The 27479-nt window shown below is 41.7% G+C and overlaps 1 protein-coding gene across 2 annotated transcripts in view; it reads right to left on the reverse strand.

Annotated features, from left to right (window-relative positions):
- Nucleotides 1-27479, reverse strand: part of Lama3 (laminin subunit alpha 3) — a 231647-nt gene that overhangs the window by 145022 nt on the left and 59146 nt on the right. The window contains exons 7-12 of one of the 2 annotated variants that reach the window (XM_046433639.2): nucleotides 23751-23866; nucleotides 21899-22017; nucleotides 16829-16919; nucleotides 14278-14409; nucleotides 12917-12979; nucleotides 4783-4917 (exon numbers count right to left, since the gene is read on the reverse strand). In XM_046433639.2, coding sequence (XP_046289595.1) covers nucleotides 4783-4917; nucleotides 12917-12979; nucleotides 14278-14409; nucleotides 16829-16919; nucleotides 21899-22017; nucleotides 23751-23866 — 656 coding nt within the window. The remainder of the gene's footprint in view (nucleotides 1-4782; nucleotides 4918-12916; nucleotides 12980-14277; nucleotides 14410-16828; nucleotides 16920-21898; nucleotides 22018-23750; nucleotides 23867-27479) is intronic. The other variant, XM_046433650.2, reaches the window with a different exon arrangement.

The following is a 27479-nucleotide window of genomic DNA, read 5'->3' on the forward strand; positions in this document are numbered from 1 at the left end:
GATTTCTCAGCTTGACCTTCCCAGCATGGAACCTTCACTCTCTGAGCCAGCTGGGATGGGAGTGATTGGCACCTCAGTATTCTCAGCCTCCAGAGCCTACAAGGGGATGGAGGTTGGTAGGGAAGAAAGAGACCTGGCTCTCTCTGCTGAGCCTACCTGGAATACAACTTCTGCACAGGGATAAGCAACATCAGCAGCCCAGGCCTCCCAGAATGAAACCACAGCCCCAAATGAAGACTGGGGAAAGATGGTCCCCATCTTCTTGGCCACATATGCCCTGGAGCTTCTCCAGAATGGAGTTGGGGTGGGGCAGGTGAGTAATGGAGTGGGCCATGGCTCAAATGGCACAGGTTATTGCTGTTCTAATATTCAGTTTTCAGTATTTTTCTTCATTTGCCATATGCTCTTAGGACGACTTATGGAGACTTAAAATGATTTCTAAAAAACACCTTTACCAGTTAATTTTTTGTTTTGCTGAAGAAAGTACCCACTGAGTTTCATTCTGGAAATCCCACCTCGCTTCTGCTTTATCTTGAATCTACCCTAGTATTTTCTACCTGCCTTATAATTAATTAGTTTTGGTGGTGAAGAAACATGGAAAAAAGCATTCTTAAAATGTTGTATTATCGTTTCCCTTTGTATCCATACACATGACAATACAGTCTAACTGCCTTGCCCGTGTGAATGACTTAGTTGGAATATTTGTAATTCTTTCTACCAGATGAGTCTGGAACAGTGGCTAGCACAGAGGAGGAAAAATAAAAACTCCTGAGGAAATATTCACAGAACATTTTGCTTTTGCTAAAAAGATGGCAGCTAAATAAGAATAATATGAATGCAGCAGATTATGTACAAAGTTAACATGAGATATTCTTATCTGCTCCTTGTCCCCAAAGAGTTTACATTTAAGATATAATTGGAAAGAAAAAATAGAAAGCATCTTACCTGTGAAAGACTCATTGTTAATATTTGATAGAGGAAAAAGAAATGAGCTGCCTCCTCCACCCCTCCCCCTCCCCTCTGCTTTCATCAAATAAAGCTGGTATTCACTACTCATAATCTTGCCTGCTCCAAACATAAGTCCCTTTAAGGTTGGCCTGCAGTGGACATCTGAAAGGGAAGGCTTCCCCACTTCCTTCTTGTTAGGTCTTCATTTTGTCCATGGGACTCTCAGTGCTTGCAATGCAAGCCGTCCCCAACTTCATTACTTGGGATATCTTTCCACAGAAATAATATGGACTAGGACAATTACTAATTCAGAACCTAGAGCCAGTTTGGTACAGCGTCCCCCTGTAGCATAATTCAAACAATTCTAACGTGAGCATGACCCAGGCTGATGTTTCCACAGGAGATGCCCTGGGAATTTTAGTTTCCAACACTGCAGTTCTGTGCAGTGTCAAGACAGAGAGAGAAAAGATACCCTCTTCCTTCCCTTACCATCTCCCCACCTTCCGGGTGACCCAACATCTGGGTAAGGATGGCTGAGATCTCCTGTGGCTCCAGAGAAATGAGGGCAAAGGAGAGAGGCCCATGAAATGGGCATCCCAGGGGACCAGGATAGGAAGGAAGGGTCTAGAGTATGGCATTCAGACAGAAGCAAGAGAGAGATGAACTGGGATCTGGGATCAGTACTGTGAAAAGGATGTAGTGGGGCAATGGGAGCAGCAGCTGGTAAAAGAATAATAACAACATATGCATGAGGACTTCCTAGATTCTGAGAGCTTTGCATGTCAGTACATATGTGACCCTCACAACATTGTTATGAGGTGGGCACTAGTATTAGGAACTGAGGAACAGAGGTGTCAGATAACTTGCCCAAGTTGATGGCTAGTGTGACCCTTGCTCATCACAACTTGGTCCTGCTGCTTAGGGGAGGGCTTTTCCTGCTCTGTCCCCCATTCATCCACAGTGTGGCTGATCTAGCCAATGAGAGAGCCTGTTACCTATTCTACCCTTCTCCTGTGTTCAGAGGCTGGAAAGCTAAAAGCAGCACTCCACAGATTTTTCCTGGGGTTGGGCTCTGAATGCTAATTGAATTTTGAAAATTAGAAATATTTGCATAAGGACTGGGTAGAGCTCAGTGAAAGAGTGTTTGCGTAGTATACATGCTTGCCACACTGCAAAAAAAAATGTTTTAATAAATTAAAAAATGGGAAGTAAGAAGGAGGCCGCCTTCCTGCTGCTTGTGAACATGTCTGTTGCTATACCCTGTCTCTGATTTCCTGAGTACCAAGAAATTGCTGGTAGGACTGCAAAGTGATGTAATCACTTTGGAAAATAGTATGGAGATTCCTTAGAAAATAGTATGGAGATTCCTTGGAATGCAACCACTTCTTGACCCAGTTATCCCACTCCACAGTTTATACCCAAAGGACTTAAAATCAGCATACTACAGTGATGCAGCTACATATTGATGTTCATAACAGCTCAACTCATAAGAGCTAAACTGTGGAACCAACCTAGGTGCGCTTCAAGAAAATGTAGTATATATCCAGAATGGAATATTACTCAGCCTTAAAGATAAATGACATTATGGCATTTGCCAGTAAATGTATGGAACTGGAGATTCTTATGCTAAGTGAAATAAGACAATCCCAAAAAACCAAAGGCCAAATGTTCTCTCTGATACACGGATGGTAACACACAATAAAGGGGAAAGGAAGGAAGAATAGAAATCCACTGGATTAGACAAAGGGGAATGAAGGGAAGGGAGGGAGAATGGGATTGGGAAAGACAGTAGAATGAATCGGACATCACTTTCCTATGTTCATATATGAATACAGTGTAACTCCACATCATGTACAACCACAAAAATGGAAAGTTATATTCCGTGTATGTAGAATGTGTCAAAATATTCTCTACTGTCGTGTATATCTAAAAAGAACAAATAAAAAGATCTGGGGTGGGGGGCTGGGGTTGTGGCTCAGTGGTAGAGCGCTTGCCTAGCACATGTGAGGCCCTGGGTTTGATCCTCAGCACCACAAAAGCAATAAATAAATAAAATAAAGGTATTGTATCCATCTACAACTCAAAAAATATTTGAGAGAGAGAGAGAGAGAGAGAGAGAGAGATGGCTGTGGAGGCAGCAGCAGCCCTTCCCAAAGCAGGGCCTGATCATAAACATAACTAACTCCATGTTGTCTGGCTCCCTCTGACTTGTTCTTTTCTGAGTTATTCTTTCCTTTGGCTTATCTTAAATTCCAGGATCATGAACCCAATAGATAAACATCTAGTGACAAAAACCAAAACTTCCCCCTGAGCCCAGGCACCTTCCTTATTTCCAATAAGATACCGCATGACCAGTTCCAGGATAATGATCAACCAGATCATGACCTCACCAAGATGGCCACCTCTGCACACCCCCTCCGCTCTTCCCTATTACCCACAAAGCTATTGCTGACACACCAAAGTCAGCCCCGAGATCTGCCTTCCCAGTGCTACCCTGAGAATAAAGGCTCCTTCCCGCTTCATGGCCTCTTTCTCTGTTTGATTTTCTATTCAGGGTGAGCAGCAGGGCTGGCCCTGTTGGTATCCACCTCCCCTCTGGGGTCAAGGCCTTTGCCCAGGATTCTGGTAGCTTCCTAACCTTTGTATGGTGCCTCAACAGTCCTGACCATTTCCCTGAGATCTCCCAAGGAGTCCAGCCTACAGCTGACTACTCCAGTCTCAGTGACTCAGTTTAGTGACCTCTTACCTACAGGAAGTCCCTTTCAGTTCATAATACCTGGAGTATATCAGAGGGAACATTCGGCCTTTGGTTTTTTGGAATTGGCTTATTTCACTTAGCATGATGGTCTCAAGTTCCGTCCATTTACTGGCAAATGCCACAATGTCATTCTCCTGCCCTGATGTTAGAGTCTGTAAACAAGTCAAAATAACACCTGGCATTTTGCCAGGGGAATGTTAGAGTTCGTAAACAAGTCTGTATGGTGCCTGGCAAAATGCCAGAGGGAGTGGTTTGTGAAGTAACGCCATCGAGCCATTAAGTGTGGAGATTCCTTATTGGTTGACTGATGTATCTAGTTTATGCTAATTAAGATAAGCTGTGCAAAATGTATAAATACCTCTGTTGTCCTACAATAAACAGCTCCTACTCCTGCTGTATCAATCTACACAAGTTGCTCGTCACCCCCCGGGTTTGCTGCAGCCGGACTGCGGCACCCTGAGCCCTGACTGATGCTCTTCTCTTCTTTCTCTATCCTTCCCTTCAACACTGGCCATCAGGGGAAGCAAGTGGCAGATGGAGAGGAGGAGGCAGGAGAGAAATGGGCAAATTCATCCTTTCCTTGGTTCATCCACACATTTGCTGCACACCTGTTATGCTCTAATGGCCAGGCCAGACACCTCCTCCTTCCACCCCGCCCCCAGTGACTCTTACTAGGGAGGATCCACAAGGGTACAAAATGCGTGGGGAAGGGGTTTACGGTCTGCCATGCCTGCAGTCTGCGTATTCTAGGCCTTCTCCCTGGAATGCCCCATTTCCTTCTCCCACCTACCTGACAGGTTCCCAGACCCTGTTCAGACACCACTTCCTCCCCAGAACCAGAACCTGAATCCATAGCACTTAGCCACAGAGCGAGGAGCAAGAGTAGCATTGGAAAGACAAGAGCGGGGAGGTGACAAGGTCCCAGCAGGACAGGCCCAGGGAACATTCCTAGGTCAGCCAGGGGCTCAGTTATTAAAGTGCAGGTCACGCAACTCTGCCAGAAAGAAACTCCGACTTTTCTCAGGAGGGAATCTCGTTTGGAGGACTGAGGAATACACTGGGTCCTGCCCACTCACCTTGGCAAATAGGGAACGAGTAGGAACCAGAGCGGCAGGTGTCACACCGGGGGCCCTCAACCCCTGGATGGCACAGACACCTTCCGAGGTCATCGCATATTTCAGGGAGAACACCTTCCAAGTTACAGTCACACCCTGCAAAGGACAAGAGATGTTCAGAGGGGGCCACCCACCTCCCTTCCTTGGCTAATTTCTCCCTTCCTCCAGACTTCTGTTGTGGAAACACAGGTTATGAATAATCTATGGCTTATAAACATTCTTAATCCAGAAGACAACATCTTAAAGGGAAATAAATACTCAGAAAAAGTCAGAGATACCAATTTAATAGATTCTCATATAATGGCAATCTGGGATTAAACATGCATATACCTTCCACCTTCCAATTCCTATTCTGTGTCAGATGTGGCTTCGGAGGCTTCCCACGGACGGTCTCACTTAGTGCTCCAGACACAAGGCCCTTGTAGCAGCCACACTTCTTCAGTGTCCCATTCAAGCACTTTCCTGCCTCAGGACCTTTGCTCAGGCTATTCCCTCTGCCTGGCATGCCCCTTCCCTTCCTCTTGACACAATGGCTCTTTGTCACCTCTCAAGTGTCAGTTCGTATGTCAACTCCTCAGAAGGTCTCCCTGAGCTGTCTGTATATATAATCAGCCTCCCCCCCCCCATTTTTTTTTTTATGTTCGCCTTTTATAACACTTTGGCTTTGGAAATCACTGATTGACTTGTGGCTTTCTTTGGCCGAAAGAATGAGGCAAAAGTTCTATCCTGTGATTTCTGATCGTAGGTCACCACATACCTTGGAGTTTCCATTCTCACCTTCTGGGCATCCTGACACTGCCATGGGAGAGACCCAGCCTGGTGCCATGGACCCTAGTCCCGTTGCATAGTATGTCTCAATAAATAAATATTTCTCAAAAACAGGCCTGTTCCCAGGCATGACTATCACACATGTAATCCCACTTGGAGAGGCTGGGACCGGAGGATTATAAGGCCAGCCTCAGCAACTTAAATCTCCAGTACCAAAAAAAAAGAAAAAGAAAGAAAGAAAAGAAAAGGGCTTTCCTTTCAGTACCTGGGATTTAACCCAGGGACGCTCTACCACTGAGCAGCATCCCCAGCCCTTTTTATTTTTTGAGACTTGAGTCTTATCAAGTTGTTTAGAGCCTCGATAAATTGCCAAGACTGGCCTTGAACTTGGCAATCCTCCTCCCCAGCCTCTTGAGCTGCTGAGATTACAGGCATGCACCACCATGCCCAGCCCTTTTAATTTTTTATTCTGAGACAGGGTCTTGCTAAATTACCCAAATGACCTCCAATTTGCAATCCTCCTGACTCAGCCTCCAGAGTCCCTGGAATTACAGGCGTGTGCCACTGTGCCTGTCACAAATGGATAATTTTAAAAGCAACTTTCAGGATACATCCTAGATTGTTATATGTATTTAAGCCAATCTCATATTGACAACAGTCAGATTCCTATCAATGACATTAGCATTTAAATGTGCAACATGCACTCCTGAGTAGCATCAGGAGAGGCTCAAATATTTGTGTTCAGCCTGTTTATCAAGGGAGGGAGTTTGACGTGTTTTCGAAAGATTTTCTATAAAGGTTAAAATAATAGATAAGGTAAAAAGTTAGCTAAATCCCTCCTCTTTTCCTTTGCCCTAAACTTTTAACCTTTCAGATAAAAGATTAATAACAAAACAAAGAGGAAGAGAGGGTCATTGTCTTATAGAAATGACCAGGACACATTCATAACAAGAGAAGCCTTGGACCCAGGCTGGCATGAGCTGTCCCTCACAGCAACCATGCAAGGTCACAACACCTATCCCTGTCAGCTGAGAATGCCACAAGGAATGGGGACATTTTACCATGAATCAGTCTGGTGTTAAACCAAGCTTAGGGATTCTGTGAGAAATCTGGACTTGACCTTGGCGCTGAGGTTCCAAGAATCTTGATTTATAACCGAATCACAAAGAACTTCACATATCTCATCACTAAGTCTCAGGGATCCCATCTCAGGACAGTCCCTTGAATTTTCCTCTCCTGCCAGAGTTCAGGACCTCAACCTTGTTTGCCTGGGTTATTTTGAGATCCTCCTAAGGAGGCCGACTGCCTCCTATCTCAGCCTTTTAATTCATTCTTCGTGGTGTGTCAAGAGTGACCTTTCAAACCCATGAAACTTTCCAAATCACTTCCCAGTTTTAAGACCCTCTAAGGCGACCCAATGCCTCAAGACCCAATCCAAAGTTCTTCACATGTGTGACACAGTAGCTCCTTTCAAATCTTCCAGGCAGCCCATGTAGCCTCTTCATGCACATTAGAAAAAGAATGTCTTCCTGTCACCACAATGAAACCATCATTATAAATATGCAAATCTGCAACATTTTCAGAAGTGATGGCATCCCTTAGACACGGCACAGCTGTGCCTCGCAAGCCCGCATATCTGAGCCTGGCAGCTCACCCAGGTCGTTTCCTAATCCCATAGATGTCCTTCCCCTTGAACTTGTCCCAGCTTCCCACAATTCAGCCTGCCACCCCCTCTCCTATCCCTGTGCCTTCTCTTCCCTGCCTCTCTGCCTCTCTGCCTGGCTAATGGCTTTTTGTGCTCCAAGAAACAGCTCAGAATTCTTCTCCTGCTCTGGAGAAGCTTGCTCCCTTCTCTCCCTCCATTCCTTCCACCATATGGCTGCCCAGCTACCTCTCCTGCATGCCCACAGCTTCCTGTTCTTCCCAGTACTGCTCTTAGCTCCTGCTCTTCTGTCTACCTGTCTATGTCTCCCCCTGGGAGCTACCGAGGAGCAGGGACTGCATAGCAGGGAGCCGCCTGGTTGGGCCTAGTACAGAGCAGGCCTTTATCAAAGTGTAATAAATGAAGACTACACTAAATAGTTAATTCTGCAATTCTCCTCCGTAAAATTCCATTTTAGTGGAAAAGCTTCCAAACTGAGCTCTCAAGATTAGTTTATCCATCTCTTAAGCCTTATCTGGCAGGTCTCCAAGCCAAGAGTGACATCCCCTCTCTGTTGGGCAGAGAGATGCCCAGCCTGGGGAAGGCATAGCCAGGAGAACAGGCCCCAGAGATCATCGCCCCAAGCTCTTTGGGGTTTCCCTTGTTTAGCACACCCCTTAACCCCAACCACTCTGACCTCAGAACTTTGGTGATGGCAACAGCTCATCCTTACAAAGTGAATGGGGGAATCCAAACCTTTTTAAGATCTTTATGAAGAAACTTCATTCAATAATCAAACTGGGCAGCCGTGTCTTTAGGCCGAACACACTGTTCATATGATCAGCCCCGTTTGCCTCAATTTCCTTGACAAAGGAGCACCCGGTCATTCTATCACCACCACTGGCTGTGCTTACCACTGCTCTTTGGACTGGGAAGAGAAGAGTGTACACAAACCCATAGGTTAGGGTCCCTCTAGAGAGTATGCTTTGGGCACCCATTCTTTTTGTTAATTCCAAAAGGAACCCTTGAAGATACTATAGGTTGACTTCCTAAGAATAACTCTGAGATGGAAATAACTGATCATTTGTTCTGGAAAATTCTAATAATATACAAAGTCATGAAATATAGTGAGCTATCTGAACACATTCCTATCTGCAAAACTGACCTCCTCATTTGTTTCAGCTACTCATGGCTGGGATTAGATCCACCATGTTTTAGGAAGCTGCTGTGACTAAAGGATCTTACCAGACTAACTGTAAAGGAGGAAAGGTTTATTTAGGTTCACGGTTTAAGAGGTCTCAATCAATAAACAGCCAGCTCCGCTCCCCAGGGGCTCTAGGAGAGGCTGAACATCATGGCGGAAGAGTGTGGCAGAGGGAAGCAGCTCACATATAATGATCAGGAAGCAGAGAGAGAAAAACTCCACTCTCCAGATACAAAATATATACCCCATAGTCATGTCCCCACAATGAACCACTTCCTCCAGCCACACCCCACCTGCCTCCAGTTACACTCACTTAATCCCATCAGGGATTAATTCACTGATTAGGCTAAGGCTATAACCCAATCATTTCTCCTCCAAACCTTGCATTGTCTCACACGTGAGCTTTTGGAGAATGCCTTACATCCAAACCATAACACACCATCTGAGGATACCAGAATCTGAAGATGTGCTAGTCCCTTATACACAATGACAAGTATCTGTAGTGTTTAAAATAACCTATCACATCCTTCCGTGTATTTCAAATCCTCTCTAGATTATTTTAAATATCTAATGCAATGTAAATGCTGTATAAATATTTGCTATACTGTACCACTTAAGGAATAATGATAAGAAAACAATTTGTACATTGTTTGGTACAGACACTTTAAAAATATTTTCAATCTGCAGTTGGTTAATCTGCAGACACAGAATCCATGGATGTGGAGGACGAAGTTACTACAACAGTAGTCTCAATCTTGATTGCTCATTAGAATTTCCTGATAAAATACCACTGCCTGGGTATGGAATTCCACACCCAGAGATTCTGATGTAATCCTGGGATCTGTATATTTTGGCCCAAGGGCCAAATCTGTCCTTGTTTTAGTAAATAAAGTTTTATTGGCACACAGCCAAGCTCATTCATTTGTATGTTGCCTGTGGTTGAGCAGCTGGGGACCTCGAGACAGAATCTATAAGGCCCACAAAGCCAAAAATCTTTACTATCTGACCTTTCATGCTGAAGCTTGCTGACCACTAAAATGGGAATTTCTGCTAACTAGAGCAGCAGTTATTAAAAAGAAGCAGGCATCCGAATCATCTGGAAACTGTGCTCAAAATACAAGCCTGGGCTTCACTCCTGGAAATTTAGATTAAGATCTCAGGTGACAGACAGGAATTTATATTTTGAAAAGCAAAGCATTCTAAAACAGATCCTGCTTAAAAGCCATGATGTTCCAGGACATAAAATCTTCAATGGGCCTTAAAGAATTAAAATTCTCAGGAGTGGAGGGGGTGCCCAGTATTACCCAGTGCTATGCATCTCCTGGCAGTTTACAAATTTGTGCCTCTGATATTCATTGCCAGAAGTTAGGTCCACAAATGCATGTTTTCTTAATGAATTAATAGAAGACGATGCTGAAGTGGGTATGAGTGTTCAAATTCCCACAGGACCTGATTGCACTAACTGAAGCTTCTCTTCCTCCAGGCTGTATTCCAAGGCTCCCCTATTATTTTTAAATAAACATCCAAATCTCCCTTCAAGTTCACTGAAATTTCTTTTCCTGAAGTCACTGCCAGTCTACTTGGGAAAAGGAAGAAACTGAATAACAGTGGGAGTACTGTAAATAGACAATAAAAAGGACACCTACAACATTCTTGTGGAAGAAAACCAGGGGTGTGTGTTGTAATCAAGGCTCAAACACTAAATTCCATTCTAGTCAATTTACAAACACTGAAGGAAACGTGTGCTGATTCCCACCGTGGGCAGGATACCCAAGTCTGTCTGTACTGCCAGGAATTACAAACCAAGTCAAGCATAGCTGCTGTCCGGAAGTGCTCAGCAGGTGTCTCCTGATGGCATATGGACAGCGTAAGGCAGCACCCCGTCAATAACACATAGCCCCACGGTATGATCAGAGCAGTCGGTTATGGGTAGGGTAAGAACTAAGGAATAAGAGGAGGAAAGTAAAGGGAACTCAATATTTTTTTCCTACTGGGAATTGAACCCACAGGTGCTCTACCACTGAGCTACATTCCCAGTCTCTTTTTATCTTATTTTATTTTTAAATTTAGAGATGAGGTCTTGCCAAATTGTTAAGGATTTAAGTTGCTGAAAATTTCTTTAAGTTGCTGAGGCTGACCTCAAACTTGCAATCCTCCTTCCTCAGCCTCTCGAGTTACTAAAATTATGAACATCCACCACTACATTTGGCCCAGACTCACATTATAACAGAGCTCCTGTGAATCCTCACTTGAGTGCCACCCAACAACCCTATGACATTTCCCAAGCCCATTTATGTCCCCTCACTCCAGGATGACTCTCACACCTTCTCCCTCCTCCACCCCAAGTCCTCAGTCTCATCCTTACTCCTCGCCCTTGACCTTATTTCTGAGAGAGGAACAACACAGGAGAGTTTCTACAGACACACCTGTCTGTCCCTCCCTTAGTCCATGCAATCCGCCTTCTCTTTTTTCAGTTTTTCCATCTCAATAAAGGGAAACTTCTTCCTTTTACTTTTTAATTATGTTTTATTAGGACACTATAATTATATGTAATAGTGGGGTTCATTGTGACATGTTGAAACATGCACATTACATAATTTGTTCTATTCCATTTCCCAGTGTTTTCCCCTTTACTCTTTGCCTCCTTCTACCTGGTCCCTTTCCTAATTTTACTGATTTCCCTTCAATTTGTGTTTTTATTGGTGTGTTATAATTATACATAAAGTGGAATTCATTGTGATAGAGTCATACATGCTTCATTTCATTCCCAAGTACCTCCCCTTACCTTCCTCTCCTCCCTCTCCATCAATCCCCTTCCTCTTCTCTGCAGTTCCTCCTTCTATTTTCATGACACCCTCCCCTTCTTTTAATTCCCTCCCCCCCACACACTTCTAGTTTTTTCATATGAGAGAAAAAATTGAACTTTTACATCCTGAGTCTGGCTTATTTCACTTAACATGATATTCTCCAGTTTCATCCATTTACTGGGAAATGACATAATTTCGTTCCTATGCCTGAGTAGAACTTCATTGTGTGTATACACCACATTTTCTTATTCATTCATCTGTTAACAGGCACCTAGTCTGGTTCCCTAACTTGGCTAACGTGAATTGCACTGCTGTAAACACTGGAATGCATGTATCACTATAGTGTGTTGATTTTAGTTCTTTGGGGTAAATACCAAGAAGTGGGATCGCTGGGTCCAGATGGTGGTTCCATTTTTAGTCTTTCGAGGAATCTCCACACTGCTTTCCATAGTGGTTATACTATGGAAATATATATATATATATATATATATATATATATATATATATATGGCACTGTGGTACATGCCTATAATCCCAATGACTCAGAAAGTTGAGGTAGGAGGATCACAAGTTTAAGGCCAGCCTCAGCAACTTAGTAAGGCCATAGGCAACTCAGTGAGACCCTGTTTCAAAAAAAAAAAACAAACAAACAAAAACAAAAAACACAGCATCCTTGCAGGGCACAATGACACATGCCTATAATCCCAGTGACTTGGGAGGCTGAGGCAGGAATATCATGAGTTCAAAGTCAGCCTTAGCATGGCCCTAAGCAACTCAGCAAGATCCTGTCTCTAATAAAATACAAAAAATGGATGGGGATGTGGCTCAGTGGCGAAGTGCCGCTGGGTTCAATTGCCAGTACTAAAAACAAGAAAAAACAGCACCCTTGATTCCAATCCCGTGTGTGTGTGTGTGTGTGTGTGTGTATTCACTCCAGGAGAACTGGAATTTTTTTTCCTTTTTACTGTTAAATCCCCAGCAGCCAAATTGATGCTTTGCACAATGTTGGGCATCTCAAAATACTTGCAGAACAAGTAATCAGGTAGATATAGCACCACAATTTCTGGGTCCTCATCTCTCTACTGTACATTCCTGCTACTCTCAGACTAGGGGCTTTTTCCTAGCTGTAGAGGCTCCCCAGCCTTCCTGCAGGCCTTCTCTAAGTGCCCAAGGCAGGCCCCTACTGGCTGCAGACTGCTTCACAGGGATTGACCTGAGGAGGTAGCACTTTGTCTCCTGGAGTTGTTTAGAGGGATGCCACTCCAGGTGCCACCACTACCCTTGCTGGCTAATGCACCTTTACAATGGCTCCCTCCACTCCCTGACCTACACCCTTCCTAGTATTTCCTGGGATCATCTCCCAAAATAAACGACTTACACTCAATTCCCTTGTCAGGATCTGCTTTTGGAGAACCCAAACAAGTATAGACAACTGGCTGCCACAGCAGCATTTTGAGCAAGCTAGTAATATCTAATTCAAGCCCTGTTCAGTTTCCTCAATCAGGCAGTGCCACAGCCAAAGACAGGATGCAGTAGGGAGTGGTAGGTAGGGAGCAGGTCAATTAGGACAAGTCCCTGACCTGAACTTGGGCTTGGTGGAGTGCAGAGGAAGATGGAAAAGACAATAAAGCATACCATTTTTATTGATGTTAAATCAAAGGAGAGGTTACTTGCCTTCTATATTTCCAGCTTCTGGATCTTCTAGACTTGGAGTAGAAACAGGAGAAGCAGGGATTCCTATAAAAATACATAAAGAATGATTAAGGGGATAGTAAAGTAAAACATTAAATTGTGCTAAGTAGGAAGAAGCCCTGTCTCACTTACTGAAAGTAACACATAGAAATGAATTTGAAGAAAGGCGATACTGCTCTAGTTTACATGTGCCTGGTGACTGAAACTTCCCTAATCAGACATTCTGATTTGTAGATTAAAGAACAGAGATAGATGTTTTGTGCTCATAATAGCTCAGTCTCAGACTAAACAGGGACAAGTGTGGCTTTTCTTTTCTTTTTTTTCAGTGGTTATTTTAATGTAACATTGAGACTAGCTTTTTTTTTAATGTTTTCTTTCAAATTTCTCCCCCTGGAATTTTGTTTAGACTATAAAAGTGAATCAGATTTCTCCTTCTCCCTTTTTTCTTTCCATTAAAGACCAGGGAAATTTCTGCCCTGCTTCTATTCAATAATCAGATTGTAAATTGATGAGCTCCTGATGTGGGACCATCGTATTTAGACTTAAGACTTTGCTTCTTTTAAATATATTTTATCATCCAAACTAGGATAACCTCCACAGTGAAAGTGGGTGCTATTTTAATAAGTGTCCTGGGACAGCAGGTGTTAACTGAAACCTAGAGTCACTTCCTTTATGTGTCCTGCCCCATGCTTCAGTAAACTTTTCCTGTGTCAGATCCACAGGGGTCACAGGGATGGAGTTACAACCAATGGTGTGGGGGTGGGGGCTCTTCTTGAGATAGTGTTTCTTTGTTCAAACTGAAAAATGCAGATTTTATACTGTTGCAAACAAACAGAACGGATACTCTGTCACAGTTTGCATAGCCCATTTCATACTCCTCTTCTTCATGGTCTACAGAATTTCTGATGTCTTTTCTCATAAAGAAGCTGCAGGGTGGAGGTAGGTGTCCTAATAAATGGCCTGTCCTATAGCAGTAAAGAGGAACTACAACTCCCTGGATCCCAAAATATGACACATACTATATGCAAACATACATCTGGAAGCTCAGGACATATCTTCTAGATTTAACAAGAAAAGTCATATACAGGGATTACTACTAAGTTGAAGTTCCCAATATTTGACCTACTGAAATGGCTGTGTCTGTTGGTATATTGTAATATCTTAGAGTTAAATAGGACTAGAATTATAAAGCTTATGTTCCAAACCTTGGGGAACACTTTCACATAAATACAATCTACCTGGCTCCATTTCTGTCCCTCTCCCCGCCCCATCCCACCTACCCACAGGTGTTACTGCACAAAGGCCAGCAATGGGCCAGAAAGGCTGGCCTCTCCTGTACTCACTCAAGCAAAATGGGAAGTTATAGTAACCAGCGGCACACTTCTCACAGTAGTCTCCATGGAAATTTGGTTTGCAATGACAGTGGCCTGAGCCCTGCTCACAGTCATCTGCATGCTCAGGGTTACAGCTGCAAGCTAAGAGAAATAACAGTTTCCAGAGGATCAGTCCTTCACTGCACTTCATATCGCAAGCATGTCTCGATAGCTCCCAGCAATGTTTCACATGTGGTCTAGAGTTACCCTTGAAAGGGCACAATCTATTTCCTACTTCAGACCTCTTTGGTGGTTATCATTGACTGAACCTCATGGTCCATCTGAGAACAGCTGTCATGAGCACCTAGACTGAGAAGATCTCAAGAATTCAGTTATTCCACTGAGCATTGCCCAGGTCACTGAGCAAGGGGCAAAGCCTGCACACACCACAATCAGGGGGACTTGCTGGGTGGGCTGTTCTGTGGGTTCTGGCAGGTCTGTTGGGCACAGTAAGCCAACCATGAATATCCACAAAGTGGCCATCAGTACCCAGTTGTGATGTGCACACAAGTGTAGGTGCCTAGACATGGATAGATAGTGTGTGGCCACAAGATGATGCCCATAATAATCTCTAGTGTTAGATGGAGTGATATGGCATGCTGAAGGCAGAGTTTGCTAACAAAGATGATTAGTAGGCTTGCATTTCAAAGGGAGAATAAGAAGTTTGATACAATCCACTGCTTGGGGCTTCCCTTTATCCAGCAGGTTGTTACACTGGACCCAGAAAAAAAATACTGTCATAGCTCATCTGAGTCCATGTCCTGATGTCCTTTTCCTGATTTATTTATGACAGATGTGTCCTGTAAGTCCTTTATAGTAAGCTTCTAATACCACTTCAATGGTGACTTTGAAAAAATCTAGGATAGTGGTTTTTAAGAGTGAGGTTCCTAATGCAATTACATTCACAATGTCCTGTTTTCCTTTGTGATGCCTGTTCTTTGTGGTCATAAGACAAAAGATGGACATGCTTTTCAGGACACAGGGAAGAAGGAAGGAAAGCATAAATACTTTTGTTTTACAACTAAGAATGTGTGGGCTCTCTCTCATCCAACGAGAAGGTCCATGGCACAGTGTAGAGGAGAGTGTGGCTGCAGAGTTGCTAATTAAGACCTCCGGAGACCAAGCAGGAAGCAGGTCTGATTTTATTGCGCAGTTACCACGTATATATACTCAGGCAGTAGCTAAGCAGATTACAGGCAGCCACCAATGCAATTTCTGCTAACCGTCCTTGCAGCGACCAATTGAGGAGTGGGCCATGGAGCAAGTGCAGGCACTGTAACACATGGCCTCATGACCAGGGCTGTGCCTATGGGGTAAGTGGCCTACTGCTCTTGAGCCTAGCACGAGGGGAGTGGCCTGCCACTCAGATACCCTTAACGTATGCCATGTATGCAGTACTCCATGTACTTGTCCCCACATAAGAAAGCCCTAGAGAGAAACAAAGACTTTTCTTTGGACTTTAATGTCCTCAAATGCTCATGATATACTGAATTTATTTGGTAGTGTGGGTAGGCACAGAGACCAACTTCAGGACTGGAATTGGGTTCTCCACTGTGACAACTAGACAATGTAAAAGAACAGTGTCAAATAGGCTATAGGTTGTGCCTACAGGGCAAAGTCCATAATCTGACCTAAAACCAATAATTCCACAAGGAAAAACTAGCATCATTCTTCTGTATAATAAAAGTGTCGTGGCATAGTTGTGCCAGACAGAAATGAACCACATGCTGGATCTATCAGTCAGTGGCTGGGTCACCCAGACCAAAATATTCAACTACCCAGATCGCTTGGTTTCCTCATATCTAAAAATGAGAATAATGACACAATGTCCTAAGTTTGTTATAATAATTAAATAAGACCTCAGCACAGTATTTAGGTGGTGCCTTGTGTACAGCAAGTGCCACATGAGTCGCAGAAATTTTAAATACTATGACTATTTATTAAATTCTTATGACATCACTGCTATGTTGTTTTGATGTTAATTTCTGACAAAAGTTGAAATTCCTGGAGATCATAGAAATATGTCAAAAATGGAGGGACTGCTGGGTGCAGTGGTGCATCCCTGTAATCCCAGCAGCTTGGGAGGCTGAGTCAGGAGAATCGCAAGTTCAAGACCAGTCTCAGCAACTTAGCTAGGCCCTAAACAACTTAGCAAGATCCTATCTCAAAATAAAAGATATAAGGGGCTGGGGATTTTGCTCAGTGGTTAAGCAATTCTGGGTTCAATCCTTGGTACAAAAAAAGAAAATAAAATGGAGACACTAACATTTATTGCAGGCCTAGGGTGACAGGCTAGATGTTAAATATTTTCCTAAGTACTTTTAATACCATTTTACTTAATCTTACAAAATATACTATCAGTTCCAGGGCTTGAAGTGATTATGTAACTGCCGGAAAGGAGTAGAAGCAATAAAATGAAGAGAGAGGGAAGGAAGATTGTCAACCCATCAGAACCGAGTCTGACCACTTCCTTGCAGCAGTCTACACAGGCCAAGATACACAGAGTTGAAATAAAACTTACGGATGCAGCCATGGGGGGCATCGACTGGAACCCCATAAGGGCGGTAATAACCCTTGGCACACTTTTCACAGTTCACCCCAGCCGTGTTGTGCTAGAAAGAAACCAAAGAAACTTAGAAGAAAAGATACTAGAAAAGCCCAGTACTCTTGATTTTGTGCTATTTATCAAGAGAAATAATTCTGTCATATTCAATTGAAATTTCAAAGTCACTAAAAACATAAGCATTGATCTTGATCTTGGGTCTCTGAGATTTGCCAAAGCACTTTGATTTAATCTTGGCTCTAAAAGTAATAATAATAATAATAATAATAATAATAATAATAATAATAATAATAGTTTTTTTCCCCAGTGGAAAAGGAAATGAGGAAAGTTCCATGAACCGGACAAACAAACCTTTCCCCTCTAAAAAAATCATTTGCTTTAATGAAGCACTCAACATTTGAGTGAGAAAAAAACCTCAAGGACTAGCCCCATGGCTTCATTCAGAAGAACTGATGAATGGATAATAAACCACCTTTAGGTTTAACCGAAAGAATAAAAGTGTGTTCATTTATACCTTTTCCCATTTTTGGAAAAAATAGCATATACATACAGACCTCTGTTTCTAGTCATTCTAATTTTATCCGTGCTTTAGTCATGAAACTATTTCCCAGGCCTTTCTATGATGTGGAAAATGTAGGCATGGGTCTCATGCACAGATCTTATTTTGAAGTATAATACCAGGCGGCTTTTTCTAGCTTGTGGTTCATCCTTATAATTGCCACAAAATCAAATTACCCAACATGCATCATCAGTTTCCAAGAACTATACACCATGGGTCTAGCTCAATTTTGCTTCTAATTTGGAAATGATTAAGAAGACGGTGTTCTTTCATTAATGAAAGGAATGGCAATAGAAAATTAACAGGAACAAATATAACAAACTTTGACACACACAAACGTCTGCATAGAAACACAGCGGGAAGAACAAAGACCCATTCTCTATTCTCTCCCCTGTTTCAGAGGATTTTATTAACTACAGACTTTTATTTATTACTACTCCTTGTCCTGTGGGCTAAAATCTGAATTCACTTTAATGCTGAGGTCAAAACCCATGCTGGCCACTTCTCTGGCTTAACATTTAAAAGCACAAACATCATGGGCAAATAAGAAGCAGCTGCAGCCCACCCTCTCTTCCCATCAAATGCCAATTAACCCTCCGTTCTGTTGCTTCCTGTTGTGACTTATCGTAGAGAACATTGGTTAAGCTTGGCTGCCAAATTTTTTCCAATTGGAGTAGAAAATGAGAAAGTGTTGTCTGAGGTGGGCAGTCCAAGCTTTCCCCTCTACCACAGAGCATCTGCCGTGGAGAAGTTACATTTTTAAGACACAAAGAATAATAATAAAAGATTAAGAGAGAAAGAAATATGCCTAGAGTTTGCAGATGGAAGAATGTCTAGAGTTTGCTTAAAATCTTGGGTGGTTGTCTAGGACCTTCAAGGCCCAAGGATCAGATACACCAATGTATACGTGAACACCATGGTCCTAGTTAGACCAAGGTAAGCTCAAGAACCAAGGACAGGGGTAACTTCATAATTTCCAAATTGGAGGTTCTGGGGGGGGGGCCTTGCTGGAAAGAGTGGATGCTTGAAATGTAATTTGCATGACAACGTAAGGTGAGAAAAATCTCAACTCTCCAAGATGAAGAGTGGAGTAGGTGAAGATGGAATCTCTGGAGGCAGGAAGCCCATCCCCCACCTACCTCCTCCTTTGGCCCACCCATCTCATCTCACTCTTTACTTTCTGAGTTTAACTTATTTCTCCTAACATCACACTCCCCAGTTCATCCACTTCACAAGTGACATAGTTTCATTCTGCTTTATGAATGAATAAAACTCCATTGTGTGTGTCTGTGTATTTGTGTGTATTTTTCTCTACGATAAGACACAACAGGAAGACACACACACACACAATTTTCTTTATTCATTCATCTGTTTACAGACCCCTTGGCTAGTTCCGTAACTTGGCTCCTGTGAATTGTGCCACTGTAAACATGACCAAACTTGGTCACCTCGGAGTTCACCAAGTCAGTTGGCCCAGCTGCACCCCTCTCCTTCTCCATACCCAGTCAAGGCTCCCAAGTCTCTCTGTATGTGCATAATACAAAGTTAAATTTGCCCCCAAATGAGAACCAACTGCCCCAAGAACATTTTTATAATGTTTATCTTTCCTTTCCATTAAAACTGCCATTTCATCTTAGATAAATATCTACATGAATTTGTTTCCAGATTTTCTATTAGGTTTTATTGGAATAGTTATTCCCGCATTGAGTCATACTTAATACAGATTCATGATATTTTGAACATCTCAGAAGACTAATTTCCCCATAATTGTTTATCTTTTCTAAACTATTCTAATATATTCTTTGATCAATAAGAACTTTAGAATCAGTCTATCAACCTTCATAAAAGTTCGGTTGGAATTCTTACTGTGATAACACTGAGTTTATAGATTGGTTTCACAGAAATGGTATATATATAGTATTAAGTGTCTGGAAACACATCATGCCTCTCCATCAAGGTCGTCTTTTATGAACTTCAGTAATGTTTGATCGGTTTGACTATTGCTCCACAATCAATTTTTTCTGTCATCTTTAGGATTCCCTCTAAGTTATTCTAGCATTCCCAGCTATGTATCCCTGCAAGTATGTGTTTTTGCTTTCTAACTTTTTGGAATCTCATGAAATTCCTGATCTGTTGATGACACTCTTTTCTAATGTTCATGCTTTTATGGATTCTAAAAGGAGGGTGTATTTTTTTAGAATCTTTTCCAACATGTTGTAGGGCTCCTTGCAGGAGGGAACATAGCCAGCTGTGCTCCGTGTGCTCTATGGAGCCCAACTCTTGGTTTCATGTGGAGTTTGTGTGTGAAGGAGACAAACAGTTTGTAAATAGTGAGACCAAGGGTTAGGATTGTAGCTCAGTAGTAGCGTGCTCACCTAGCACATGCAAGGCCCTGGATTCAATCCTCAGCACCACATAAGAATAAATAAATAAAATAAAGGTATATAAAAAAGAAAAAAATAGTGAGATCAAATACATCAAGGACACAAACAACTGGGGAGTAAGCTTAAGACTTAGATAAAAAGTGGTGTCTACCAAAGAGGTTAAGCTTTGTTTCAGTTAATGAAGATAAAATATCTTCCAGCATCATTTCAAACAACATTAGTATTCTTCAATCTCTGTTAAATACATCAAAGTTTCACTAAAGAGAAAGAAATCAAGAAGTCAATTTTAAAATGTGCTTCCGGTCTTCTTTCATTCTCTTTTCCCTCAACATTTTATTATGGAAAAATGTCCAGTTTTACAGGGGACACTTAAACACCTCCCCTCGGAAGTGTGCCATTACTATTGTACTGTACTTGCCTTATCACTTAATTCTCCATCTACCTACTCCTCTCTTCATCCACTAATCCATCGTATTTTATGCATTTCAGAGTAAGTTACAAATACCAGTCACTTTCCCAGTATAATTACCTTGCTTATACTTTCTGGCTTTTGGTGTGAAACATATACAATAAGCACAAAGATCTTCATGTTCATTCATCAAATTAGAAGGCACACAAATGTGAAACTCTGTTCCTTATCTAGGCATAGAACAATCATCCCAGAAAGTTCCCCATGTCCCTTCTCAGTCAACCTCCATCACCCTCTCCTCAAATACAAATCTCACTTTTCCACTCTTGATTAATTTGTGTTTAAAATTTTCATTTGAAGGATACTCACACTATATGTACTCTTTTTAGTAAGTTGACCTTCACTCAGTGTTTCTAAGATTCTTACCTGTGGCTGCATGCATCAGAAGTTTGTTCTTCTCTATGAATCCTTAGTGTCCCATTGCACAAATATGCTAGAATATGTTCATCCATTCTACTGTTGATGAACAGGTAGGCTATTTCCAGTGGGGGCAGGAGGCGGGTAGTTGCATGAAGCAGTTATCAACTATGTGTAAACAAACATTTTTATTTCTTATAGATAAATGCTTAGGAGCAGAATTTGTCAGGGGAGAGGTGTGTGTTCAGTCTTGTAAAACAATCGGTAGAACCTTCCCCCAAAGACTTGTACCATTTTTCATTCACATCAGCACTGCATAAAAGGCACATTCCACCAAAAATTGGTGTTATTAGCCTTGTTAAGAATTGCCATCCTAGCCGGGCACAGTAGTGCACACCTGTAATCCCAGCAGCTCTGGAGACCAAGGCAGGAGGATTGAGAGTTCAAAGCCAGCCTCAATAACAGTGAGGCACTGACCTTGTCTCTAATAAAATACAAAACAGGCTGGGGATGTGGCTCAGTGGTTGAGTGCCCCTGAGTTCAATCCCCGGTAAGCCCCTCCCCCAAAAAAATTGCCATCAAGGTGCATATGCAGAAGTATGCTATTGTAATTTTGATTTGCATCTCTCTGAAGACTAATGATTTTCAGCCCTTTAATTGGCTATGCATATGCCTACTTGAGTGAAAAGGTTGTTTAAATCTTTTACATATTTTGGAGGTTATTTGTTTTTTTTATAACTAAGGTGTAGGAGTTCTTTATATATAAACCATTTGTCAGATTATGTTTTGTGAGTATTTTCTCCCTCCCTGTGGCTTGCCTATTCATTTTCTTAATAGTGTCTTTTGTGAGCAAAAGTTTTAATTTTAATGAAATCCAAGTTGTTCATTTTTCATGTTTCCTGCTTTCTGTGACCTTAGAAAACTCTGTTCATCCTCTGAATCACAAAGATATTCTCTTGTATTTTCCTTTGAAGTTTTTAAGATTTTGCTTTTCTTTAAATCCATGGTCCATACTAAATTGAAATACAGAACCCCAATCAATATTGGGTAAACATACTTTTAGGTAAACATGCATTTTCTGTGCATGTTTATCCAAAGATGTGTAAAAGTAAGGTCTTTTGTGGCCAAAAGTGGAGAAAGAATCTTAGGAAATACTTCTGACTGCATATCAGTTTCTTGACATCTTTTGGGGATCAGAACTTACCAAATGCTGGTTCGCAACCATGACACACCCACTTTGATTTAGAGAGTGCCTTTACCTGGCAGTCGATGCAGACCCCGCCACCTGCATAGATGCCTTGGGTATTCAAGCTTGCTTGCTGCTGCTCAACTTCTGGGTCATAGTAACAGTCGATGGCATGGCCGTGACAGTTGCAGGCTGAAAAACAGCCCCACTAGGTCAGTATTCCATCATTACTATACGACGACTAAGAAATTCCCACAAAGTATCAGTGCTCATTGGAGTATAATAAAGTCTATCCTGGAACACTAGGGAAACAGTGGAGAATTTTGGGGATTTTTACACACAGACCAGTAATAGACTATTATGAAATTTATAGCTGCTTCCATTTGATATTAAATGAGAGGTTTCTCTTTTAAAAATTAAGATATGTACTTGTAACAAATTAAGATGCATCGAAATATCAAAATGCCAATTAAGCTTCATACACAGAGATTAGTACTGTTACTGATTTTTTTTTTTTTGTACCAGGCATTGAACCCAGGACACTGAACCACTGAGCCATATCCCAGGCCTTTTTTATTTTTTATTTTGAGACAGGGTCTTGCTAACTTGGATCTTGCTATGGTTTGGGTCTGGAATGTCTCCCAAAGTCTTATATGTCAAATTTGGGATTCCTGGGAAGTAAATTAGATCACTAAATTGCTAAGGCTGGCTTTGAACTTGTGATCCTCCCGCCTCAGTCTCTGAGCCACTGGGATTACAGATGTGTACCACTGCCCCCGGCTCTTGGTGATTTTTCTCCTCCTCCTCCTCTTCCTTCTTCTTCTTTTAAATAATTCCAAAATATCTACAAGAAGTATATATAAAACTTCTATAATTAGAAAATGTAGTTAGAATTCCATTTAGGATTTTCATCATTGCCAAGATTTAGAATATATCTTCATTAAATTCCACTCAGATCAAATTTTCTAATTATTTGAATGTTTTTATCAAGTTCCCAGACACACATATTAGGGAAGAAGATAGAATTAGAAATTACACAAGTTCCCCTGTTTATATAGGCTGAACACTTTCTTATTTTCATTTTCTCAGTGGTGCCAGATCAATCTTGGCATTTATGAAAGTATAATAATTCATATTAATGATTATTATTATTGTAATTTGTCTCCTCATATTTCTACCTTAATTCAGAGTAGGATAGTTTTCCCTTAAGTCTGTGAGTTTTTCATTATAGAGTGACCTATTATCTATAGTTGCATTTTCCACAGTCTGGATTACTTGCAGTCAAACTTGGTTTGAAAACATTAAATGAAAAATTCCAGAAATAAACAATTCATAAGTTTTAAATAGCATGCCATTCTAAGTAATAGAATGAAATATCATGCTGTCTGGCTCCATCCTGCCTGGGACATGAATTATTCCCTTGTACAGAGGATCCACACTGTATATGCTACCAGCCCATTAGTCACATAGAAGCTGTCTTGGTTATCAGATCCACTGTCTTGGCATCACAGTGCTTGTGTTCCAGTAACTTATTTTACTTAATAATAGCCCCAAAGCACAATAGTAGTGATGCTAGTGATTTGAATTCAGTAAGTTATAACTTTTATTTTATTACTAGTTATTATTATTGATATCTTACTGGGCCTAATTTATAAATTAAACTTTATCAGAGGCATATATATATATATGAAAAAAAAACATGGTACATATAGGGTTCAATGCTATCCCTGGTTTCAGGGGATCTTGGAATTTATCCCAAGGATAAGAGATGACTATTAAGCAGTAACAGACCTGAGTCCCTAAAATGGACATGATCCCAGCCTCTTCAGGAACTCAGGGGGAAAAAAGAACACAGCATCAGTTTTCTGGTAGGACAGGAAGACCATGTACAGGACATCGCTTCCCTGTCCCACCCCAACACCCACCTTCACACTCATTGTTCTGCTCCCACATTGCCGGCTGCCAGCGCCTCTGATTGTAGCCCACACAGCAGTGACTGCAGGTCTCCCCACAGGTGTGGTGCTGGCATTCACACTGGAACCTGGGCATGGGGGCAAAGCATATCTCAGTTATTGCAAAGTTTTGATTAAGGTCAGTTGTTCCTGTGTGCAAAACATGAACAGAGCTGTGGGGTCATCCATGGGCCATTCTCTAAGTAATTAGGAGAACAAAGCATTCTTTATACATTATTTCAAGTCCCCCCATAACCTGCTTGTTATCTACATTTTATAGATAATAAAACTGAGATTCAGAGGTATTAAGATGCTTGCCAAAGGTCAAGCATCGATACATGGAGAATCAGATTTCAAACCAAAATTGACTCTGAAGCCTCAACTCTTTCTTCTCTATCACATCATGGCACAATAAATGGACAAATGAGCAAGCAAGTGCCGAGATTCCTGGGATGCATTATCACATCTTCACCAATATCCCAAGGAGTCCTGTGAGAAGTCCACTCGAGTCTCTTACTCTCAACCTGTGATCATGCACAGAGATTTACTGACCAGGAAGCACCTACTAAAAAGACCTTGAAGGCCTTTGCTCTCACCGGCTGTCCCCTCTTCATCTCAAGACCACGAGCTGAGATCACTCAGAAGAGATGAAGCTAGAAAAATCTGAAAAATCTAACATCTGTCTTAAATTTCAATCCAAACTAAGGTCATAGCCTTGGTTTGCATCAGAACTCCAAGCTTTGAGCTCCCGTTCATCTGTACTTGAAAGAAGATTCAAAACAGTTGCCTAAGAAGGTTCTTGACTAGGTCTGTGGGGACTCCCCTACAGGACTTGGGCAGGTGGGATGGTGTGTCTTCAGCCATACTCCTAAGAGCAGAAGTGTCATCCCTCTTTCTGCCCAACAGCCTGAAAGCCACAGATGTAGATTTAACTGGTGGCATATAACAGCTGGAGTCCAAATGGGATCTTGTCAGAGAGGAAATTTCACCTCATTGCCAATGAAACACTTGACATATGCTGGGTTGAAAAATATTTAGTAAAGTTGCTTGAAGAACATATGGTCCAGCTATACTCATAGGGAAATTGAAATTAAGCACAGCAAATATAAAAAGCAAAGAAAGAAAGGCTTGTGAACCTGTCTGCATTATATGGCACCCCCTAACTACTCTCTCAGCCCAGGCAGAAGGTTATTTGGAAAAATTGTCCTTTCATCTGCTATAAAATTGTTATTAAAGATGTTGTTGATTAAACTGTGGAATCAATCTGGATGCCCTTCAGTAGATGAATGGATAAAGAAACTGTGGTATATATACACAATGGAATATTACTCAGCATTAAAAGAGAATAAAATTATGGCATTTACAGGTATATGGATGAGTTGGAGAATATCATGCTAAACAAAGTAAGCCAATCCCCAAACCAAAGGCCAAATGTTCTCTCTGATAAGTGGATGCAGATTCATAATGGGAATGTGGCATGGGGAGAATGGAGGAAAAGCAAGCGGGGAGGCAGGGGAGCATGAAGATAGACAAGATGGTGGAATGAAATGGACATCATTACCCTAGGTACATGTATGACTGCACATATGGTGCAATGCTACCTCGTGTACAACCAGAGAAATGAAAAGTTGTGTTCCATCTGTGTACAGTGAATCAAAATGCATTCTGCTGTCATAAATAACTAATTAGAACAAAAAAAGAATACAAAAACAATAAGTGTTGGCAAGGATGTGGGGAAAAGGTACACTCATACATTGCTTGTAGAAATGAAAATTGGTGCAACCATCATGGAAAGAGGTATGGAGATTCCTCAGAAAACTTGGAATGGAACCACCATTTGACCCAGCTATCCCATTCCTTGGTTTATACCCAAAGGACTTAAAATCAGCATATTACAGTGATGCAGCCACATCAATGTTTATAGCAGCTCAATTCACAATGGCTAAACTATGGAACCAACCCAGGTGCCCTTCAACAGATGAATGGATAAAAAAATATGTGATATATATATATATATATATATATATGATGGAATATTACTCAGCCTTAAAGAAGAATCAAATTATGGCATTTGCTGGTAAATAGATGGAGCTGGAGAATGTTCTCTCTGATATGTGGATGCTAATTTGCAATGGAGGTGGAGCTAAGGAAGAATAGAGTTACTTTAGGTTGAGGGGGATGAAGGAAGGGGAGAGGGTATGGGGATAGGAAGAATAGTAAAATGAATTAGACATTATTACCCTATGTACATATATAACTATATAACCAGAGTATTCTACATCATGGTATAACCAGAAGAATGAGAAATTATACTCCATTTTATATATATGATGTATCAAAGTACATTCTACTATCATGTATAACTAATCAAAACAAATAAAAAAATCTTTTAAAAAAAGATATTGACTAGAGAGTCTGTTTCATGATGATCTCTCTACTCAACCCCCAGAGGAAAATTATCTAGTTCTAATATCTACAATCATGCTTCTCTTAAGTGAAGGATTGCTTTTTATATTGTGATCATAGTGAAATAGGAACGTGAGCAGGTTTCCCTTGTTTAGTTGACTGCTAGGATGCTCAGAATTGAATGTGTAATCCTTCTTCCTGTCCCTGCATAACGTCAGCATAGTCTACATCCTTGGCTAAAGCCACCTTCTGCCTGGTTAGCAACTAACTTTACCCATTATGCAGCCTTGGCTCCCTCCACTAAGTCATTGAGTCTCTTTATACACACCATAAGATATGTTCCTATTCATGGGTGTGGTTTCCATCAGCATTGGTTCAAGGTCAATCTTTGGGCAGAAGTGAATCAGGAGGCAAAGAAAGAAAAGGCAGAGTGGACAGATGGTGAACTGAGCTTTCCCCAAGGCACAGGGAGGTACTTGAGCCATTAACCACTGGGTCAGAAGCCTCTAGGTCTGGCCGGGTCAATGTGGTTTGGCAGCTCTTCTAAACAGGAAGCTCAGCCCCTCCCTGGTGGCTTCTAGTTCTTTCTCACATGGCACCATTTTGTCCCAGAGATACTAAATGAACCTTTCTCTCCCCAACTCAAAACTTATCTGCTCTGGCTCCTAGTGTCCTGGGGCCCTCCTATCCAGGAGGTTACATGGTGCAGATAGATTAGTCATTAACAAACAGGTCCTTGCTAATTAATTGTTGGTTGTTGAGTGGATGGGCCCTTTCAGATGGCACCCCTTGATCCCTGAAGGAGGGACGGCAACATTAGGGTCTGCAGCTGGTCAGGAAGAAGGGCTCCACCCAGCACACCACACAAGCTGGTAGTGGACAACTCTGCCCGAACACCAAGCGAGGCCTAAAGATACATAAGCCTGGATCTGGCTAAAAGTAAAATCCATCTCTCACAGGGACTTGTACACACAGAAAATTATTACTATACCCAGCAACCAGCTTAATGGCCAGTCTTTACAGATATTCCTCTTGGGGTGGTAATACAAATAGGTAAAATTGCTGACCATTTAACATTTCAGATCTATGCATGTTATGGTTTAGATAAGAGGTAACACCAAAAAGCTCATGTGTGAATTTTTATCCTACAAAGATAGTAAGAGGGGAAATGGTTGGGTTATGACCGTCTTAACCTAATCAGTGAGTTAATCCACTGATGAGGATTAACTGGGTGATAACTGTAGACAAATAGAGTGTGGCTAGGTCCCTGGGATATGCCTTTGGGAGTATATATTT

Source organism: Marmota monax, unplaced genomic scaffold (assembly GCF_021218885.2).
Source record: "Marmota monax isolate L192 unplaced genomic scaffold, Marmota_monax_Labrador192_F-V1.1 WCK01_AAM20220418_F8-fsc00126, whole genome shotgun sequence".
Taxonomy (NCBI): domain Eukaryota; kingdom Metazoa; phylum Chordata; class Mammalia; order Rodentia; family Sciuridae; genus Marmota; species Marmota monax.